Raw genomic sequence first — 19498 nt, 5'->3', positions numbered from 1 at the left:
TGACATAATGCGTAAAAGATGAAGAGAGATGTGGCAGTCTTTAGTCCATGCACTTGCTGCTTCATCAACATATAGTTTTATTTAGGATTCCCATATGATTTATTTGGCTCTTCAATGAGGTGTGCATTTTCCAGGGATAATCCAAGTATGTAAATACTGGTGCCCAGACGCTATGGGAGCATTCAAATAGGCTCATGGTGGGAGCTTTAGAAACGTGTGTAATAACAATACATTTTCTTGTGGTTTTGCAAGAGACTTATAGGAGCTGCCACAAACCTTTCACAAGCTGCCAACACAAATTCGGCCAGGTTGATGTTCTCATTTGATTGCCACTGCTTACATTTTGGCTGTTCCATTAGCAGACGGTGGAGTTGAAGGTACCAGCCAACACCTTCAAGAGAAGGCTTGAGGGCAGCCCAGAAAGCTGTATGAAGGGGTTCTGATCCCCCAGGCTTTTCCCTCCAGGGAGGCATGGGTGAGAAGTGTCCCAGCACACCAGTGTGTTTTGAGTTATGTTACACAGTCACAAGCATAGTGTGCAGGCACGTCGAAGAGAGCAGACCAGGTGGGGGCCCATCCCGGGCCCTGTGCCTGCATGACTCTCTGTGCCTGCTTGCCTTGTGCTTGCCACTGCACCCATCCTGGCCAGTGTGCCCTCTTCCTGCGTTCCCCATCCCTGCCTGCCTGCCTCATCCCTGCTTGCCAATCCCTTCCTGCCTGCCTCATCCCTATCAGTCTATATCACTACCACATTGCACAATACCTGCTTGCCTGCCCCATCCCTACCAGCCTGCATCTCTATTAGCCTGCCCAATACCTGCTTGACTGCCTTATCCCCATCAGCCTGCCCCATCCCTATCAGCCTGCCCCATCCCTATCAGCCTATATCTCTATCATACTGCCCTATACCTACTTGTCTGCCCTGTCCCTATTGGCCTGCCCCATCCCTATGAGACTTACCCATCCCCATCAGCCTGCCCCATCCCTGCCTGCCTGCCCCAACCCCATCAGCCTGCCCCATCCCTATCAGACTGCCCTATCCCTATCAGCCCATATCCCTATCAGCCTTCCCCATCCCTGCCTGCCTGCCCCATCCCTGTCAGCCTGTATCCCTATTAGCCTGCCCTATCCCTGCCTGCCCCATCCCTGCCGGACTGCCCCATCCCTATCAGACTGCCCTATCCCCATCAGCCTATCCCTATTAGCCTGCCCAATACCTGCTTGACTGCCCCATCCCTATCAGACTGCCCCATCCCTGCCTGCCCCATCCCTTCCCCATCCCTACCCCATCCCTGCCTGCGCGTCCCATGTCTCTGCACCGCCGCACCCCCGCCTGCGCTCCCGGCCTCCCCCTGCGCCACCCGCTCCGTCCGAGCCCCGGGGGAGCCCCGAGGGAGGCGGCGGCGGGCGGGGGCGGACCGGCGGCGGCGGCGGCTGCTCCCCGCCTCCCTCCCCGCCGCTCGGCAGCGGGGGGCCGCGCCCCCGCGCACCTCCCTGCCCTGCGGGGCCCGGAGGCGCCGCGCACCCCGCGCCGCTCGCAGAGGCGCGCAGGGGCGGCCGCCGGGCGGGCAAGGAGCGGCGGAGCGGGGCGGCCCCCCCGGTGCACCGCGCCGGAGCGCCGCGGGAGGAGGAGAAGGAGGAAGAGGAGGAGGAGGAGGAGGAGGAGGAGGAAGGAGGATGGCCGCGGCGGCGGGGCAGCGCCGGGGCACCGCGCTGCTGGCCCTCGCCCTGGGGCTCCTCGCCGCCGCCGCGCAGGTAAGAAGGAAGTTGGCGGGGCGGGGGCGGCCGCCTCCCCGCGGGGAAGGTGGCGGTGGTAGTGCGGGGCAGCTCCGGGACGGGGAACCCCCCCCCGCGGGAGCCGGAGCTCCGCACCTGCGGCCGCCGGGATGCTCCCGGCGCCGGGCAGCGCGGCCCCCCCGGGGCTGAAGGTAGGTCCCGCGGCCCTCTGCCCGCTGCGGGGGACTCGGGCAGGAGCTGGAGCACAGCTGTGCGAGCCGGGGGCCGCGGGAGGCTGGTTTTACAGCCCCCCGGGGGGAGGATGGGATGGATCGTCGCTGGAAAAGTGAGCGGTGCTGCTAAGTCTCTCCGGGCGCCGGGAAATGAGGTTCTCAGCCTCCCTTGGGCTGTGTCGGGGGGATACTCCTCAAGATGCAGAACAGCTCTGGGAGTCCGTCCCCCCCGCCCCGCCTGCCTTTCTCCAGCGGGTGTTTTATTCAGAGCAGATCGCGGAGCTGTGCCGTGTCGCTGCATTTCCCTCGGGTGTAATTTACATCCTCTAACATGCTCTACAGGTAGTTTGCTTTACTTAGTCATCTATGTGCTATTGCCCAGCTTTTATTTCAACGACTGTAGCCAAGGGAAAAAAAAAAAAAAGTAGCCTCCCTGATGGTGCCCCATCCAGCCCTCTGGAGACAATAAATGAACTCACTTTCAGCCTTGTATGTGCCCTAAAGAAAAGCAAGTGTGAACACAGCTCTCCTAAATCGTTCCCATTTGTTTTTGTTCTTAAAGTTTTAAGATGAGTTTTAAATAAGTAATGGCATATTTGCAGTAAAGATGATGATCTGTTTGTATTTAGGGCATTAGCTTAATTTAACCCTCTCAAGAAAACAAAACTGTGTAACTTCAGGCTGCTTCTGAACAGGACATTTGTGATCTTCCCCTGTGCTCCTGACCATGCATTTTCTCCTCCCTTGAACCTCTGTGGCAACTGCATGACTGTGAGCTCGTTAGCCTAGTGATCCTGAATAAACTTAATTTCTTTTGATAGAAAAACTTTTATGCCAGATCACATTGCCTTCTGTAGCTGCACCAGCCCTGTGCGAAGGAGATGATTCAGCAGCCCGCAGCAGGGACGGTGGGTGGTGAGGAGTGATGTCAGTTTGCACCTGCAGGCATGCAGTCAAAATGGGATGGCGACTCTCTCAATGGACAAGACTTGGGCAAAAAGCTAAAGGGTGTGCTGGTAGCACTGTGTACCTCAGAAATGCACAGGCTGGCACGCAGAAGCCAATTTCTAGTGTGATCTGCTATATGTGTTTCTGACAGAGGCCAGTAGTGCCATAATGGCCATGGTCCTCCAACGGAAACCTCATCTGCCACATCTTTTATCCCAGTCACCAGCTTTGCTCCCAGGACTGAAGCTGAGCTAATCTCCCCTGGCACTCAGCTCTGTCCCTGCTTACCCTGGCCCTGTGCACCTGCTTGTCCTCTTTCTTGCAAGCAGCTCCTCTTCATGGAGAACTAAAATATCTCCTGACTTCTTTTTTTTTTTTACATGCAAATACAGAATATTCAGGCTTACTTTTGAAAAAGTGTGGAGCCAGTGAGATGCAGTGCAGAGGTCTGAGAGCTGGAACTGAAAGGCAGTTAAGTTTCCTTTGGCTTTTATGTTGGATACTGAGTTGCATGAATTTCATTTTACAGTTATTGAGATAGTGTTACTCTTGAAATAGCAGCTTGGCACTGCCTCCTGCCTCTCGTCTCAAATTTACACAGTGATAGCATGAATAAAATCAGTTGTCCTCATGGGCAGCATTTCCTATGGCCAAAACCATAATCAGCCCAGCAAGCCTCCTGTTGTTTTTCTAGCATTTGTAATGCGAGATAGTTGACTATGTGGGGATTAAAGTTATGCTTTGCTAAGCACACGTAGGTATGTGGATGTATTGCAGAGAAAGATACTCAGAATAGTTGTAATTCTGTAGCACTGCATAATATTAATATAAATTTTAGGTTAAATTAGGATGAAAAGCGAATATTCTTAGTATGACCATGAATTTAGGTTCTGGATGATATTGATATACCCTACTATGATAAAGAGGAACATAGATAATAATACATTGCATTTCTTTTTGAGGGAGAGGTAAACTGGGTCTTTTAATTGTGTGGTGTTTTTATTACTATTTTATAAATCCTTCATGATCGAGACCAAATTGGGTTCTTTTAATTCTTCTTTTAATTAAAAAGATAGATTAATAATTACAGGTCCAAACTTCATTTTCATGTTGTATATTGGAATTAAGTGCTAGATTGCTGGAGATGACCTGTGTTCATGACGCATCCTCAGTTCAACATTTCCTGTGGAATTTCAATTTCCTCATCTCTTCTCATAGCTTTGACTAGGAATGGCTACCACCAACTCTCAGATTCTTAGAGTGATTCTTCTCATGGTGATTTTCATTTTTAATTTCCTGTTGCAATCATGTTGAAGAGATTAGAGTAGATAACCCAATAGAAGAACATAAAATTACTTTTTAATTGCATTTAGATGTATTAGTTACCGTAGAAGACTCAACTTTTAGCTCTGCTTAAGAGTTCATGTATGAACTTCATGGATGTAAGCATTTTCACATCTGTTTTAAGGACTGACTGGCTACCAGTAGGTTTTGGTCTGGAAGTGGCATAGACTGTTGGAAGATTGAATTTTCATGCTTGTCTCTGTTCTCCTAGACTTTGTGTGCCTCATATTTGCTATATCCTATCCTATTTTCATATTCAAGCAATGTGGCTGATACATACTTCCCCCTTTTTCATATCCACAGTATGTATTATAGGGTGGGAGGGAAAGAAGTGGAGGTATTGTATGTATTGTGTGTATTAGCAAATTGTTCATATGGGGAAGAAAGAATCCTTCTAAAGCACCTGCTGTAGAATCATAGAATCACAGAGCTATTTAGGTTGGAGAAGACCTTCTGGATCATGAATTCTGGGGCATTGGACTTAAGTAGTGACATGATAGTAAATTATATTAAGAATTTAGCTTTATCTTTTCTTCTGCAAAATATTTGCCAGGTATGAATCCACTGAGTTGCACTGTACTGTCCAGAGAAGTCTACAACTTTTTCTTATTTTGAATAAAGACCAAAACAAAGCTGTTGAATGATTGTAAAAATATGAATATACTCTTAGTCTGTATATTAAAAATAAAAAATAAAAAAAATCATTTTACATTTAGAAGGTTAAATTTGTTCAGAATGAGAACATTTTAATTGAAACTGTGGGCAAGAAAGAGATGAAGACAAAATCTTAGAATACAAGTATTAACCTTACATGATTCAACTCGTCAGCCAGCACTGAAATAACACCATGGCCCTACATGTTTCGTGTAAAATCTTCTTCAAAACAGTTTGAAACTATCAAAATAATATTTGTAGTGTGCTTTTATGGCTTTTGGTAGTATTATGACCATTAATTAGATTGATTAACACTTATGGATGATGGCTGGTTAAAGTTGAGCAAACTCAAATTTCACCCTGTTGTAAAAAGCCTAAAAAGACTTGAGCTAGTTTAACAACTGGAATTGTCTTTTGAGTTTTGTAATAGATGAAATGGGTTCCTGGTTATAGTGACAGCTGAAAACTTAGAGCTAGAAGAATTTTTCTTTTCTTTCTTTCTTTCTTTTTTTTTTTTTTATCATCATATTTCATTTCAAATTGTAAGACTCGTTTTGCCCTTCTGATTAAAATCACAGAATCACAGATTGATTGAGGTTGGAACAGACCTCTACAGGTCATTTGGTCCAACACCCTTCCTCAGGTAGGGCCACCTGGAGCATATTGCCCAGACAGCCATGTTCAGACAACTTCTGAAGATCTCCAAGGAGGGAGTCTGAACAACTTTTCAGGGCAACCTCTTTCAGTGCTCAGTCAACTGTGGAGCAACGAATTGCTTCCTGATGTTCAAGAGGAACCTCCTGTGTTTCATATTGTGCCCGTTGCCTCTTGTCCTGTCACTGGGCACCACTGAAAGGAGCCTATCTTCATCTTCTTTACACCTTCCCTTCAGGTGTTTGTGCACATTGATGCGTACAACACATCTGAGCCTTTTCCCCAGGCTGAACAGCCCCAGCTCTCTTGGTCTTTCATCACAGGAGAAATGCTCCAGACACCTCATCATGTTTGTGGCCCTCTGCTGGACTCTCCCCACTATGTCCATCTAATCTCCTGGGGAACCTAGCACTGGACACAGTACTCCAGGTGTGGCCACACCAGCACTGAGAAGAGGCAAAGGATCACCTCCCTTGACTTGCTGACAGTACTTTACCTGATGCTGCTCAGGATACTATTCACCTTCTTTGCCAAAAAGGTGCTTTGCTTGGTTACAGCCAACTTGTTTTCTCACAGGACTCCCAGGTCCTTTTCTGCCAAATTGCCTTTTCTGCAAAGCTTACTTAAATATTTGGTGAAGAAAAGACTTTTGGCTAACTTTTAACCATGCAGGGCAACTCATTAAAATCAAATATTAGGAAAATTTCATTCAAAATTGTAGAGCTGTTTCTGAAAATGCAGAGTATGGGGAAAATATTTGCTTTTTAAAACAGTTCTAATGGCCTTTCTTTCACGAAGGCCATAAGGCCCCTTGTCTTCTTTGTGGAGAAGAGTTTAAAATTTAGCAGGAGGAAGGCCTTGCATTGAAGACATCTATTGCTCATACTGTGAAAATTAGACTAAATATGTTTATGTTACAGGTCTCTGAGCCTGCAGCTCAGCTGAGATCTAAGGTACAAGCATTTTCACAAATTTTCACAGGCTGTATGTGAATATGTACATATGTCAAAGAAGAAGATACTTCCTCTTCTGGTTGCACGAGCGAAAGTGAAATTATTCACAAACTGATACTACATCTGAATCCTACTGTCATGTTTTCATCTGTACATGTGCAAAGGTGGGGTGAATGAGGGAGCTGTGCAATTCAAATGGAGGTCAAGCACCAGGTACAACAGATCAAGAGGTAAACATGGGGAATGGGAATGTTAGCATATGTCTGATTGTACAGATTCAGACATATCAAGTCTTATGATCGCTGAAGATATTCTTCATTGCTCTCTTATGTGACCCCAATAACCAACTCTTCTGTATTAGCTTTTGCCCCCTCAGTGTGAACAGAAAAAAAAGGAATAAAACTCTACTATTATGATATCTATATGGTTTGAAATTCTATCTTATTCTTATTTTTTAGAGCTGTTTGCCAATTTTCATCAAGTTAAAGAAAATTCCCATTTGTGAGTATTTCAAGAAAAATTGGGTTGATAAAGCAATCATACAGTTAGGTAGAGACATGGAACATTTGTAATTAATGATTGATGGCAGAACTGATTCATGAACATATCCTTCAAAAAATCAAGGTATAATTTTTGATAATTTAGCTTTCATTACCACTATTGTGTTCCAGTCTTGTGTCCTGAAAACTACTTCTCTTAATAAAAATTTAACCTGTGCATTAAAATGAAGTTCTGTTCCCTGTTTAGAAGTTCACAGTGTGTGCAAAAAGTGAATATAACTAGGACTTTATGGAAACATCAAACACATAAATTATTTCTTGTAGCTGCCCCAGAGATTGAGGAATTCTCTGTGATTATTAGATAAGCCTGTATTAGGAGTTTTAAAAATCTTGGTTAGAAATTGTATCTTTTCCTTATATCTTTAGCTTGCTTAACATGAAAAAGCAAAAAATGAGGAGCCCAGATGTCCTTTTAATCTTCTTTCACTGCAATCCACACTCCAATATATTTACTTTCCAGTGTCTTCTTTTAAAATATATATATATATTTATTTATTTATCTACAAAATACAATGTGTGCCTCTCCTGTAATCAAAAATATGATCAAACCTGATGAATTCTGTTAATGGGATAATGTATGGTGAGTAGACTATCAAGTCTTTAGCTGGTTTTAATAAATCAAATATTCTCTGTATGCTTCTGTTCCCATATTTTAAACCTTCCCATAACATCTCATGTATATGTGTTTTCTGAACATGAACCAGCAGTGTGCCCAGGTGGCTAGTAAGGCCAATGGCATCCTGCCTTGTATCAGAAACAGAGTAGGCCAGCAGGGCTATAGAAGTGATTATCCCCTTGTAAGGGGTACTGGTGAGACTGCGCCTTGAGTACTGTGTTCAGTTTTGGGCCCCTCACCACAAGGAAGACATTGATTTGCTCGAGTGTGTGAAAAGACAAGTAATGAAGCTTGTGAAGAGGTTAGAAAACAAGACATATTAGGAGCAGCTGAGGGAATTGGGGTTGTTTTGTCTAGAGGCTGAGGGGAGACCTCATCGCTCTCTATAACTACCTGAAAGGAGGTTGCAGCAAGGACAGCGTCAGTCTCTTTTCTCAGGTGACGAGTGTTTGGACATGAGGAAATGGCGTTGAGTTGCATCGGGAGAGACTTAGATTAGATGTCAGGAAGAATTTCCTCATGGAAAGGGTGGTTAGACATTGGAAAGATCTGACCAGTGAAGTGGTGGGGTTGCCATCCTTGGAGGTATCTAAGGGATGTGTGGACATGGCAATAAGGGGCATGGTTTAATGGTGGACTTTGTAGTGTTAGGTGTATGGTTGGACTTGATGATCATAAGGGTCTTTTACAACTTAATTGATTCTATGATATTATGATTCTATGGTCTTATTATAGTGTACCATGAGGCTCTTTGCACACCAAACATGTAGTTTTGTTCCAGCTGCAAACAACATGTTTCTGTTTCAGTAAGCAATATAACTGCAATGCAACATGTCCTTTACAAGAGTTGGTGAATAACACCATGTACATTTGAGTCATGCCCCTATTAAATTTAATTAAACTCTTTAGACCCTTTGCAGTCTCAAAGGTATGTATTTCGTGTACCTTTTGAGAGAAATGAGCAGTCAGCATAATTGTTGGACATGTACGTACAAAGAAAGTTACCAAGAAGTGGAGAAATAGAACGAAAAGAGACAGTTCAGGGCCTTTCAGAAATATATTATGTGGAGCTTAATATATATATTATATATGTGTGTATTTGTAATAAATATATTAGGTAGGGGCATATATGTTCCAATATAAATTGGATACCTTAGAATAAATTATGGGAGGAATGGATCACTAGTATTATTTGGCACACAGATACACTTTCTAAAAATAGGAGAAAAAGGAAGAAGGACAAAAAAATATTGCATAATTTGGAATAAACATAGAGGGGACATCAGATCATAACAATGCGTTCTTCCAGATAACAGAAAACACGGTACTTTAACCATGTTATTCTACTGACTATACGAGAGCAATATGATGTATCTTGCTAATACACATATGATGTACCTTGCTAAGACAATAATATCCATCACAGGAATTAAACAAAGTTTATTCTTGCATCCTTGCTTCAGTTTGCTCATAGTCCTACATGGCTAGGTGCCATGAATAATGACTGCATTACATCAGTCCCAGATATGGCTAGTGAAGTATTGTTTGATACTGTTACTTTTGACTCGAACAAATGTTTCCAGAATTTTCATCTGTACATGTATATACATATTTTAAACTGACCCCATATGTGTCAGTCTTTCAATGAGGCATTTAATAATGGAAGAGTGAATTTGTACAAAACTGCCAGTAATTGTTTCATTTAGTTTTGTTTTGATTTACAGATTAAACAGCCACATGTATTGCGTTGAACTGAAAGTCCTCTTTGTGGATTTTGACTTAGTTATAATAATATCTCTGCTCTCCATGTAGCTCAGGTGGGTTACAGAAACCCATTTTTCTTTTCTTATGACTGCACATGTTTATGTGGAGAGCTGATACAAAGGAAATAATTCATATATAAGAACGTGCTACTATGTAACTATAATAGCCAAAAACTAGTCCTGTGTGGCTGCATTTTGTGTGTGTGTGTGTGTGTGTGTGGTGTTTTGTTGTTGTTATTGTTTTTTAGAGGAAATAGAAAGGAGCCAGACACATCGTGACTTATGCTAACTCCCAGAAATGATTGACCAGTTGCTCTGCATCATGCTTCACAGCCATGAAGAATGCCCTTTTTTTTTTTTTTTTTTTTTTTTTTTTTTTCCCATGTCTTGACTGACCTAAGTCTAAATAGGGAAGGGGAAATGAATAAGGGGAAATGTGTCTGATGATTGATGAACAGAGGAATGACACTTCAAGATTTCTGTTGGATTTCAAAAAACTTGATATTTAGGCTTTTAGATTTTGCAGTTGTCTGGAGAATTAAGGTGGCAGCAGAGGTCAGTACTGTAAGTCTAAGTGATAATTTTACTTAACTAATGCTTGAAAAATGGCACATTTGTAAAACTATTTTTTTTTTTTTTTTTTTTTCCCCCATGGAAAACATAACAGCTTCACTGCAATAGTGTGAGAAATTTTATGGCAATTTACCGTGCTAAGCTCATCCACAGAGTGGTGCATGGGAACATTTTGAAATGCAAACAGATATTTTTCAGAAGTTTTATTAGAAAGTTATCCTTTTTTGATATTGGAAATACCTGACATTTTAGACATCTGTAGGTTTCAGTAAGAAAAAGCTGCCTTTACAAAATCTCTCAGGAAAGAGGTGTGCCTATGTAAAACCAGAAATCAATTTCCAGATAATTTTTTCTTTTGCTACCTTAGTTTCATGTTGCTTCTTGTTATTCTCTTGCCCTTGTTGGTATTCTCTTGCCACATCTGCTCTCCTGCTGAAAAATGTCTTGAGTGTTTGTAACACTGGTTGTAGGTGATCCCTGTGAATGTAGGATATCAGCCATATGAACTTACACACATTTATGTGTTTGCAGATTTGGAGACTGTGTCTGAACAGTCCATAGAAAGGCAACAAGATCTCTGCGTTTGGTATGTTCTCCCCCATTGCCTTTTAATTCTAACCTTTAACTTGCAGATAATGGCACCGGATATTGCACGCAAAGGTTTATTATGAGTACTGTCACTGAAACATAACGCTTCACCTGTGATTTGAATAGTAGCTTTTCAATTTCTGCTTAGTGGAAGACTGCTGTCAAAAGGTAAACTCTTGAAATCCACTTGGAGTTAAATAAAGTACCTGGGAGTTTCTGTGCTGTACTGCAATGATTAATCGAAAACAGTGTTTATTCTGGAAGTGAGTGATTTTCAAACATTGAATGTAACCTCTTAAACATTTTTTTATTTTTTATGTTTTAATTTCACATTTCTTTATAGAGATTATTTATTTATTTCAGTTATTAACATAATATTTAATGATTTGTCTACAGATATGTTTTTACAGAAACTATTGTGCTTAGGGTTAACATCTATGAGATGCTGAATTATTATGAAGTATTTCAGAAGATTAAAGAGTAGTTGCCAGATGGACCAGAACTTTTGGCTTTCATACGAATATTCATGTTGCTATTTAGGTTCATACTGAAGTTCATTTTATAAGCAAGTGAGCTCAGCATTTGCTTTTTAAATTTCATATTTTTATGTTGTATAGTTCATAAACACCTAAGCATTTTCATTTGCTAACAAAATGTGCACTTACCCTGTAGTCCCTTACAATGGAAAACTGTTACTACAGTCTTGCACATGGACACCTGCATATATATATATGGCGAGAGCCACAGATAGAAGTCATTAAAAAAAATCCCTCCTCCATCTAAAAGTTACTTGCCCTCAGGACAAACATACAGAGGCTAGAGAGAAGATGTCTTACTGGGTCATTCTGAATATGAATTATGCACTAAGAAATGTGCTTAATTTGGAGTAGATAAAACTAACATATAGAACAAATACAGGTTTCATACTGTCAGGAAAGAAATCTGTTTTTCTTTTAACCTAGAAGCTTGTGCTGTATTCATGTTTTTATTAGAAAAAGTTTTCTGTCCTCCCCATCCTGTATTCATTCTCTGATACTTTTGGCAATACTATCATAACATTGTTATGATGTTTTGTACTTTGGAGTAAATTAACATACTGAAATGAGGACTGTTTTTTTTTTTTTTTTTTTTTTTTTTTTTTCATCAAAGTCCAGGAAACTCTATCATTGTATTGTTTTATTTATTCAATTTCCCTGATTTGAGACAGTTTGAAACAGCATGGTGGTAGAATGTAGACATCTTCAATGGCAAATTTAAAATATTTTTCCTGGGTGAACGGTGAACCTCACCACAAGGGGGTTGCAGTGTAGACAGGATTTATTATTTGATGATCAGCTCTTTCAAGGAAGCTGAGTGTAGGGTTTATCTTCCTGCTGTTAACTTCTAATATGATTTAGAAATGTAACTGAATATTCTTATTATCATGGCTGTGGAATTAACAAGGCACTGGACAGCCACAAATGAAGAATGATTTTGCTTGCCAGAAAGGACACATAAGGGAAATAAAAAAGTAAACTGAATGCTTGGTAGCAATTCAGAGAAATAAAACAAAATTCATTAGACAAGCAGTAGTTTCTGCACTTTCCTTGACTGAGTGACCTATGCTAGTCAGGTAACCAACAAAAATCTGACATGTGATGTGTTTAAGAATTCAGTTAGATAATATCAAAGTGTCTGAAAGCTGACAGTGGGAAAATGGTACTAGAAGTGCACATGAATATGTACTCCACAAAATTATTAGAGAGTTGTTGCTAAAAGACAGTTTTGGAGAAAGATTTTAAAGCTTTAGGTAAACATTTTTAAAGAAATGTCTAAACACCAGAAAGAAATTCTTCTCAGGAAAACCTGAACTCTAGTGTTTTTTACTATTATTATTTTTCTAACAGCTTGCCTTGAACTATATTTGAAATTAAAAAAAAAAAAAAAAAAGTATATCTGATTTTGCCAGGCTCAAAATTATTTTGTTTCTGTAATTATCTGAAACATTGTCAAAGAGGAGCACTCTAAAATTAACTTATCTAGTGAAACCTGCAGTGGTGGTTTTACTCAGGTGAGCAACTGAGCTCCACCACAACTGCTCTCTCACTCTCCCTCCTCAAAGGGAAAGAGGGAGAAAATATGATGAAAAAGGCTCAAGGGTTGACATAAGGGCAGGGAGATCAACAATTATTGTCACAAGCAAAACAGACTCAGAGTAGGGAGACAGTAAAATTTATTGCCCATTATTAACAAGCTAGATAAGTGAGAAACAAAGGAAAGAAACCAAAAACACCTTCCCCCCATCCGCCCTCTTCCACCTCCTTCCCCAGAGCAGTGCAGGGGAACGGAGGCTGCGGTCAGTCCCTAACACTTCGTCTCCGCCCCCTGCTCCCCGTGGGGTCCCTCCCACGGGATGCCGTCCTTCTCGAACTGAGCCTGCGGGGGCTGCCCACAGGCAGCAGCTCTTCAAGCACTGCTCCCACACGGCTCTGTACCACGGGGTCCATCCCCCAGGAGCAAACTGCTCCAGCACGGGTCCCCCACGGGTGGGCGGCAGCTCCCCCCAGACCCCCTGCTCCTGCGTGGGCTCCTCTCCACGGGCTGCAGCTCCGGCCCGGGGCCTGCTCCTGCGGGGGCTCTCCATGGGCCGCAGCCTCCTCCAGGCCACCTCCACCTGCTCCACCGGGGGCTCCTCCACCCATGGGCTGCAGTGTGGAGATCTGCTATTCAGATATCTCAAATTTCAGTAAAAGAAGAACATGGATTTCTACTTAGGTTTAAAATGCTAAAATTAGCTTGCCCCATATCCTTATTTCTCTCTCTCCTGAAGAGAAAGAGAGGCGATGAAGTGATGTTTGAACTTATTTATATGAATTTAAAATTTTGTTTGTTTGTTTATTTGGTGGCTGTGCTTTTTATTTTCATTTCCTTAAACTTTAACATCAGCTTTCAGGAGAAATATTTATCTGGAACAAGTTTCATTCCATATATCAGCTGTACAGCAATAGGCTGGGAGAAATGAAGAGAGAGGCTTTTAATAGCATCAAAACTATCTTCAATTGTATCTGATTACTGTAGTTGCAGATTCTTGCCACATGTTTAGCTCTGCCATTCTGCTGTTAATTGATTACTCACTAACAGAAAGGAGAGACAATATTTTAACAGGATCCCTGAAATGGTCTGTGTTGTGGCACAGATCTTTTCCTGGTCTTGGAGACTCCAGACTCACAATTTTATATGTCAAGTCACATATAAAGAATTCTGGAAGTTGGAGTGCAATTAAAATGAATATTTAATGCACCCTTTTCAAAATGGTTTACTATCAAAAAAGAAAAAAGCAGTCTGTTTCCATATGAAAGTTATCTGGTTTCACTCAGATAACTCCATGCAAAGGCGGGACCGTGGTCTATGTCTGGTTTTGTGCAAAACAAATTCTGGTTTGTGAACCTGAGGTCTTGGATCTTCTTAGGTCTCCCTAAAATTTCCATCTGGGATGAAAACATGGAAGAAGGCTCCTCATCTACCAGGAAGAAGACTGCTCACCAGGCATTTTAAAAAAGTATATTTAGAGCCACATCAGGCTCCTGTAATATTCTTATGGGATTTGAACTGTGACAGGACATGTTCTAAAATGGTGAACAGAAGCTAAAGAAGAAAGTTGACTGTTCACAGGGTGACTGTGAACATCTAATCTAATACAATGTTGTAGTTTATTAAGCTATTTAGGAAAACTTAGTTAAGTATGTTGTTAATTAAAAATCCATATGATCCAAAAATATTTCATCATCTAGTAATGGTTTTAAGATTATAGCATATATGATTATCTAAAACTTTTAGTTAAGACAAATAAAAGCTCGCATAACTTTTATTGTATTTTGTTTTGGCTTGAATATTATTATTATTATTATTATTATTATTATTAATAATTTCTTTATTTTTTTGGTCAAATATATCTTGGGATTAATGTGGGAGACAATTTTTGCATCTTATGAAAGAACCCATTTTATTTTATTTTATTTTATTTTATTTTATTTTATTTTATTTTATTTTATTTTATTTTATTTTATTTTATTTTATTTTATTTTATTTTATTTTATTTTATTTTATTTTATTTTATTTTATTTTATTTTATTTTATTTTATTTTATTTTATTTTTATTTTATTTTATTTTATTTTATTTTATTTTATTTTATTTTTATTTATTTATTTATTTATTTTCACATTGCATTAGATATTCAGAGAATAAACTATATTTAAAGAAGAGGGGAAGGAGAGATCTGCATTTCCATCTATTTTCAATATATTTTGTTATCTTTTAATATCTGCAAGGCTTTAATCTGCCCATCTGAAAAAAAAAAAAAGATATATATATACATATATTGTATGTGAGAAAGGAATTTTGCAGAAATCTGGTTCTCAAAATACTTTAATAGTGTTATAAAGATGTCTTCAAGATCATGCAGCTAAACATTGATTTTTGGATGTTTTATTCCTCTGACTTGATCTATGTAAATTTTGCAGTCATGGGAATAGCCTATTTAGCTGTTCATCTTGTTTATAACTACAAATGGTGAAAGGAAGACTGCTATATGTTTCTTTGTCATGGATAACCCAGATGGAAATACGTTAATAAATGCTTTCAATTCTATGATTTATTTATTTATTTTTAATTAAAAACAATCAAAACCCCTCAGTTAAGGTAAAATATTCTGTGCACTTAGTTTTTATCTTCTCCAAGTCTGTTCACATCATGTATTTTCTGGGTACACACACAGAACTTTAGGATGGTTTAAGTAAAATATGAAAGGAAAAAGTAGCAATCTTAAATTGATGTGATCATTTCTGAATTTCTTTTATTTTAAATTTCTCAATTTTTTTAAGAAGCAAAATTACTTGTTCTACTTCAATATTGAATCCTGCTGTTGATTAAAGCTCACCTGACTTATCAAGGCTAAGATTAATAACAAAAAAAATGGTACATCAATTTTACCAGTCTGTCTCCTTCCCAAACAATGTATTAAATGGAAAAAGGTGTTAAAGATGCCCTGAATTTTTGCTTATACTTAAGAAATTGTGGTGGAATTAAAACATGCTAAATTCTATCTTTATGTGTATTGAGATTTTTTTATTTTTTTTTTATTTTTTTTGGTGATTGCTATATGAGAAGGACATTGTTTGGTCCTATCATGGAAAGAGAATCAGATAGGGCCCAACAAATTGTAACTAACAAAGCCATTATTTTTCATCCATGTAAACCTCTGCAGCATGTAGTCTCTTCTTCATGTTCCCTTACAATTCCTCTTGTAAATGGCATGGGTTATATTTGGATAATATTTGGTGATATTTGGATGCAAACCAGATTAAAAAAAATAGCAAATTTCCAGGTAATTGCTTCAGCTTCCTCAATTTTGTAAGATTTTTGAGTTCTTTAGAGAGGAAGTTGGATTGTGATAAGGATAGCGAGTAATGTAATAATCCAAAAACCTGTTTGTAAGGGACAGGCAGCTTGGATGCATCTTTTGGAAGCCAACATGACAAGCTTTTTTCCCTGCTCCTCAGGCTTAATAATAGGAGAGGGAAAGAACATAAGAGACTAATTTTGCCCTGGTGCTCCCATCCCCCGCACAGTGTGCTGTTATTTTTTTTTTATTTCCTGATAGAAAAGGTGAGACACTTTAGAAAACCTTCATCCAGGTGTCATTTTCTTTTACCTTAAATTTTATTCTCTGGTGAGTCTTGGCTTCTGCAGCTTAGAAAATTGACCTCACTCCGTTCAATGAAGGGGAAAGAGGTGTGGCTGTTTTTCATTTTCCTGATACTGCAGTGTAACTGGCTCATATAAAGCACTAGGTACGATTACAATATATGCTTATGGAGAAGTAAAAGTTTTGCTAAACTAATTTTTAAGTACCTAAAATACACTTATTAGGTTGAAAAAATCTGTGTGTCTGACAAAGTGTGTATGAATATATATCGTTTACTGCACCAGGCTTACACATGTAAGAATAGATATTTTCCTAATGCCCCTAGATTCTTGGATAGAAATCAGTTTCCTGAAGTTCAGAGAAAGAGCGAATTGTATTTTAAAATGGAAAAAATACCCAGTATTTTCATATATTCATGAAAAACTATAAGCAACAAAACAGGTAAGTTATTAATTTAAAAAATTTGTTGGGCTGAAGAAAGCCTGTTCATAGAGATGTTTGAATGCATTTCTCCAGATTCTGATAGAGGAATACAATCACATTTTCAGTCAGAAAGTTTTACCCAACTATGAAACCCAAAATTTACTTTGTGAAATTCCTCTACACAGTTACCTCTTTTTCTTTCTTTTTTATTATTATATAGCATAGATTTTCTGGGGGAGGAAGATCATTTAATATACCTTTGCATTGCATTCTGTCAAATATAACTTAATTCAGGCTTTTATGTGTATTGTAAGAGCAGTATTGACTGGCAGTTCATTCTCCCACTACTTTAAGAAAATACTCCAGTGAAAATAAAATTGTTCTTGGACTTGAAAAATTCACAAACAATTTAGAATTAAATATCTACAGGAAAAAGAATAATTCATATAGATGAATAGCTTCAAAACTGTAGACAGAGGTGCTCTGGGGCAGATATATGCAATAATATTGTGTACATACAGCAACTTAAAAGCATAGCTGAAGAATCGCTGTACGTTGTGCACACGAGAAAATGAACTGTTCTTTTTTCAGCGCTTCTTATGATTGATATCATTACAGATAAAGAAAACAAAACAAAACAATCAAACAAGAAAAAACAAAGCACTAGAGGAATCAGATTTACGACCTTCAGTTACAGAGAGAAGAAAATGTTAAACAATAAAAAATAATCCAAATTTTAATGAAAGCTTTTTTTTTCTTTTTTTTTTCTTTTTTTCTCCTCTTAAAGGGAAGAAGGATAAATGGTGAAGCTCCATGCATAACATTGTACAACATTCATGGCCCATGGTTGAGCAATAACAGTACACAAAAACTGAACTAATTTTTTTGCTAAAGGGGAAATTATAATTAATAGAAGCTTAATAATGAATCAGTGCTTTACTTTGTCTTATTTTTTTTTTTAATGTAAATAGTTTTTCCAACAAATGTTAATTAAAAATGAAAATTTCCTAAGAAATCTGGGATTCTTAGTCAACAAAGTGGACAATTAAGGACTGAATTTAAAAACAAATGTAAAAGTGGGAAAAAATTGAATGTAATTAGCTGACCTAGGCTGATTTGCCAAAGCTAAGTCTAGGCTGAAGTTTTAGTAAGTCTGGCAGGAAGAGCTGATCTCATCGGCTGATCTCTACCATTGAGAGAGCGATGGGCTGGTCTGGGGAAACAAGTTCCTATTTCCTTATTGCTCTACTGCCCACATGCCCTGACAAGGACAGAGATCAAGCTGCAATTAGGTTTATGGAAAATAGAATTAAGTGGACCAACCTGATTCATAGACTTTTTCCAGATGTAAGTGGAGACTGGGGTATGCAGGCTGCATTGGATGGAAGATACAGGCATGGGATTTAGTCGCAGGTAGAGCTGACCAGATGTCATTGGGTCTGGGGTTTGTGTTTAGGAATGGATCACGAACAGGTAGGTTAACCAGCTGATTTTATGAGTGCTGCAAGAGCCTAGTGTTATGAATTCAGTACGTTATGGGAAGGAATGTTTTTTGTTAGGAAGCAAGTGATATATGTTGAAATAAGTAGAAGTGTCCAACAGCAACTTTTATCTTTAGAGTTAGTAACAAGTTAAGTGTGATAGCTGGCTATAGGTTTAGGCATGGGCTAAAGGATAGGCATGTTTAATGCACAAAATCACCATCTCTATACTTGTAACTTTAGTTATAAGTGTTCAGCACATGTTGAATTCTTTGTACAGTTCAAACAGAAAGGTGTAGATGTAGAAGAGAAAAATGAGAAAAAAGCTTGTCTAAAAATGGCCAGCAATAGTACTTCTTTGAATTCTACCTCAGAGTGAGATAAATGTGTGCAAGAATGTAATGTCTCTGTATTTTGAACAGAGTACTCTTAAACAAAATGAAGTGGGATCACATAAATATAATTTGGCAGATAGTAGCAGATAGTAGCAGAGATTATTATGCAATAACAATGCATGAAACTAAGAGAAGTGTACTACTGCTGGCACATCTTGTTACATCTGAGTTCTGTACATCAGACTTGAAAAAAAATATTGAAGGTATTTCTGCAAGTGGTTCATCTTCAGTGAAATAGCAACAGAAAAAGAGAAACACTTTCTTGTTTCACTTGCATGAATGCAGTGGTGTGGTATATTTAGATTTTGCTGAAAGTTCTTCCTTTTGGTTTTAAGACTTTCTAAAACAAGCTTACAGAATTGTAGTTGACATCTTTGGTTTTCTGAACTGATTTTTAACGATTTGGCACATTCCTTTCACCTACTATTTGGCTTACCCAGGATATCTGCTTTTCTTTTTCTTGTTATTTTCTAAAGATAGATAATGGCATAACATGAGAACCTTATAAAACCACTTTACTTCATGATTAAGGGTCCATAGGATTTACCAAGTCAGATATGATAAGATGTAAATTGAAATCAGCCAGTGGTAGATCAGGTATGTGTAAATGGATTAGCTATAAGGTGATTTCTCCTGTGGGTTGTCCTGTTATAGGCCTGTCCTGTAACTATTTAGGAGTGCAGTTATATAGGACCATAACATATATGAGTGCATTTTAATAATAATAATAAAAATAAAAAAAAGCTCTCTTCAATGTATGCTACATTTTTCCATCTGTTTTTTTACAAGATATACTTGTGTTTGTATTCAGAGTGGATTCCCATTCATTCAGATGTTTACAGATGGCATATCTGTTTGTGGTAACTTGTATTAACAAGTAGAACTGTGTTTTATAGTAGGAATATTTATTGCA

The 19498-nt window shown here is 39.0% G+C and overlaps 1 protein-coding gene across 2 annotated transcripts in view; it reads left to right on the top strand.

The window, feature by feature from the left end:
* The first annotated feature begins 1535 nt into the window (after nt 1-1535).
* The window catches only part of ADAMTSL1 (ADAMTS like 1), a 481138-nt gene continuing 463175 nt past the window's right edge, over nt 1536-19498 (top strand). Inside the window, exon 1 of one of the 2 annotated variants that reach the window (XM_066987715.1) lies at nt 1536-1755. In XM_066987715.1, the coding sequence (XP_066843816.1) occupies nt 1678-1755 (78 nt within the window). In that variant the 5' untranslated portion in view covers nt 1536-1677. The remainder of the gene's footprint in view (nt 1756-19498) is intronic. The other variant, XM_066987719.1, reaches the window with a different exon arrangement.

Source organism: Anser cygnoides, chromosome Z (assembly GCF_040182565.1).
Source record: "Anser cygnoides isolate HZ-2024a breed goose chromosome Z, Taihu_goose_T2T_genome, whole genome shotgun sequence".
NCBI lineage: Eukaryota > Metazoa > Chordata > Aves > Anseriformes > Anatidae > Anser > Anser cygnoides.
Note: the sequence above shows the minus strand (reverse complement) of the source record. Positions and strands in the feature narration are given on the sequence as shown.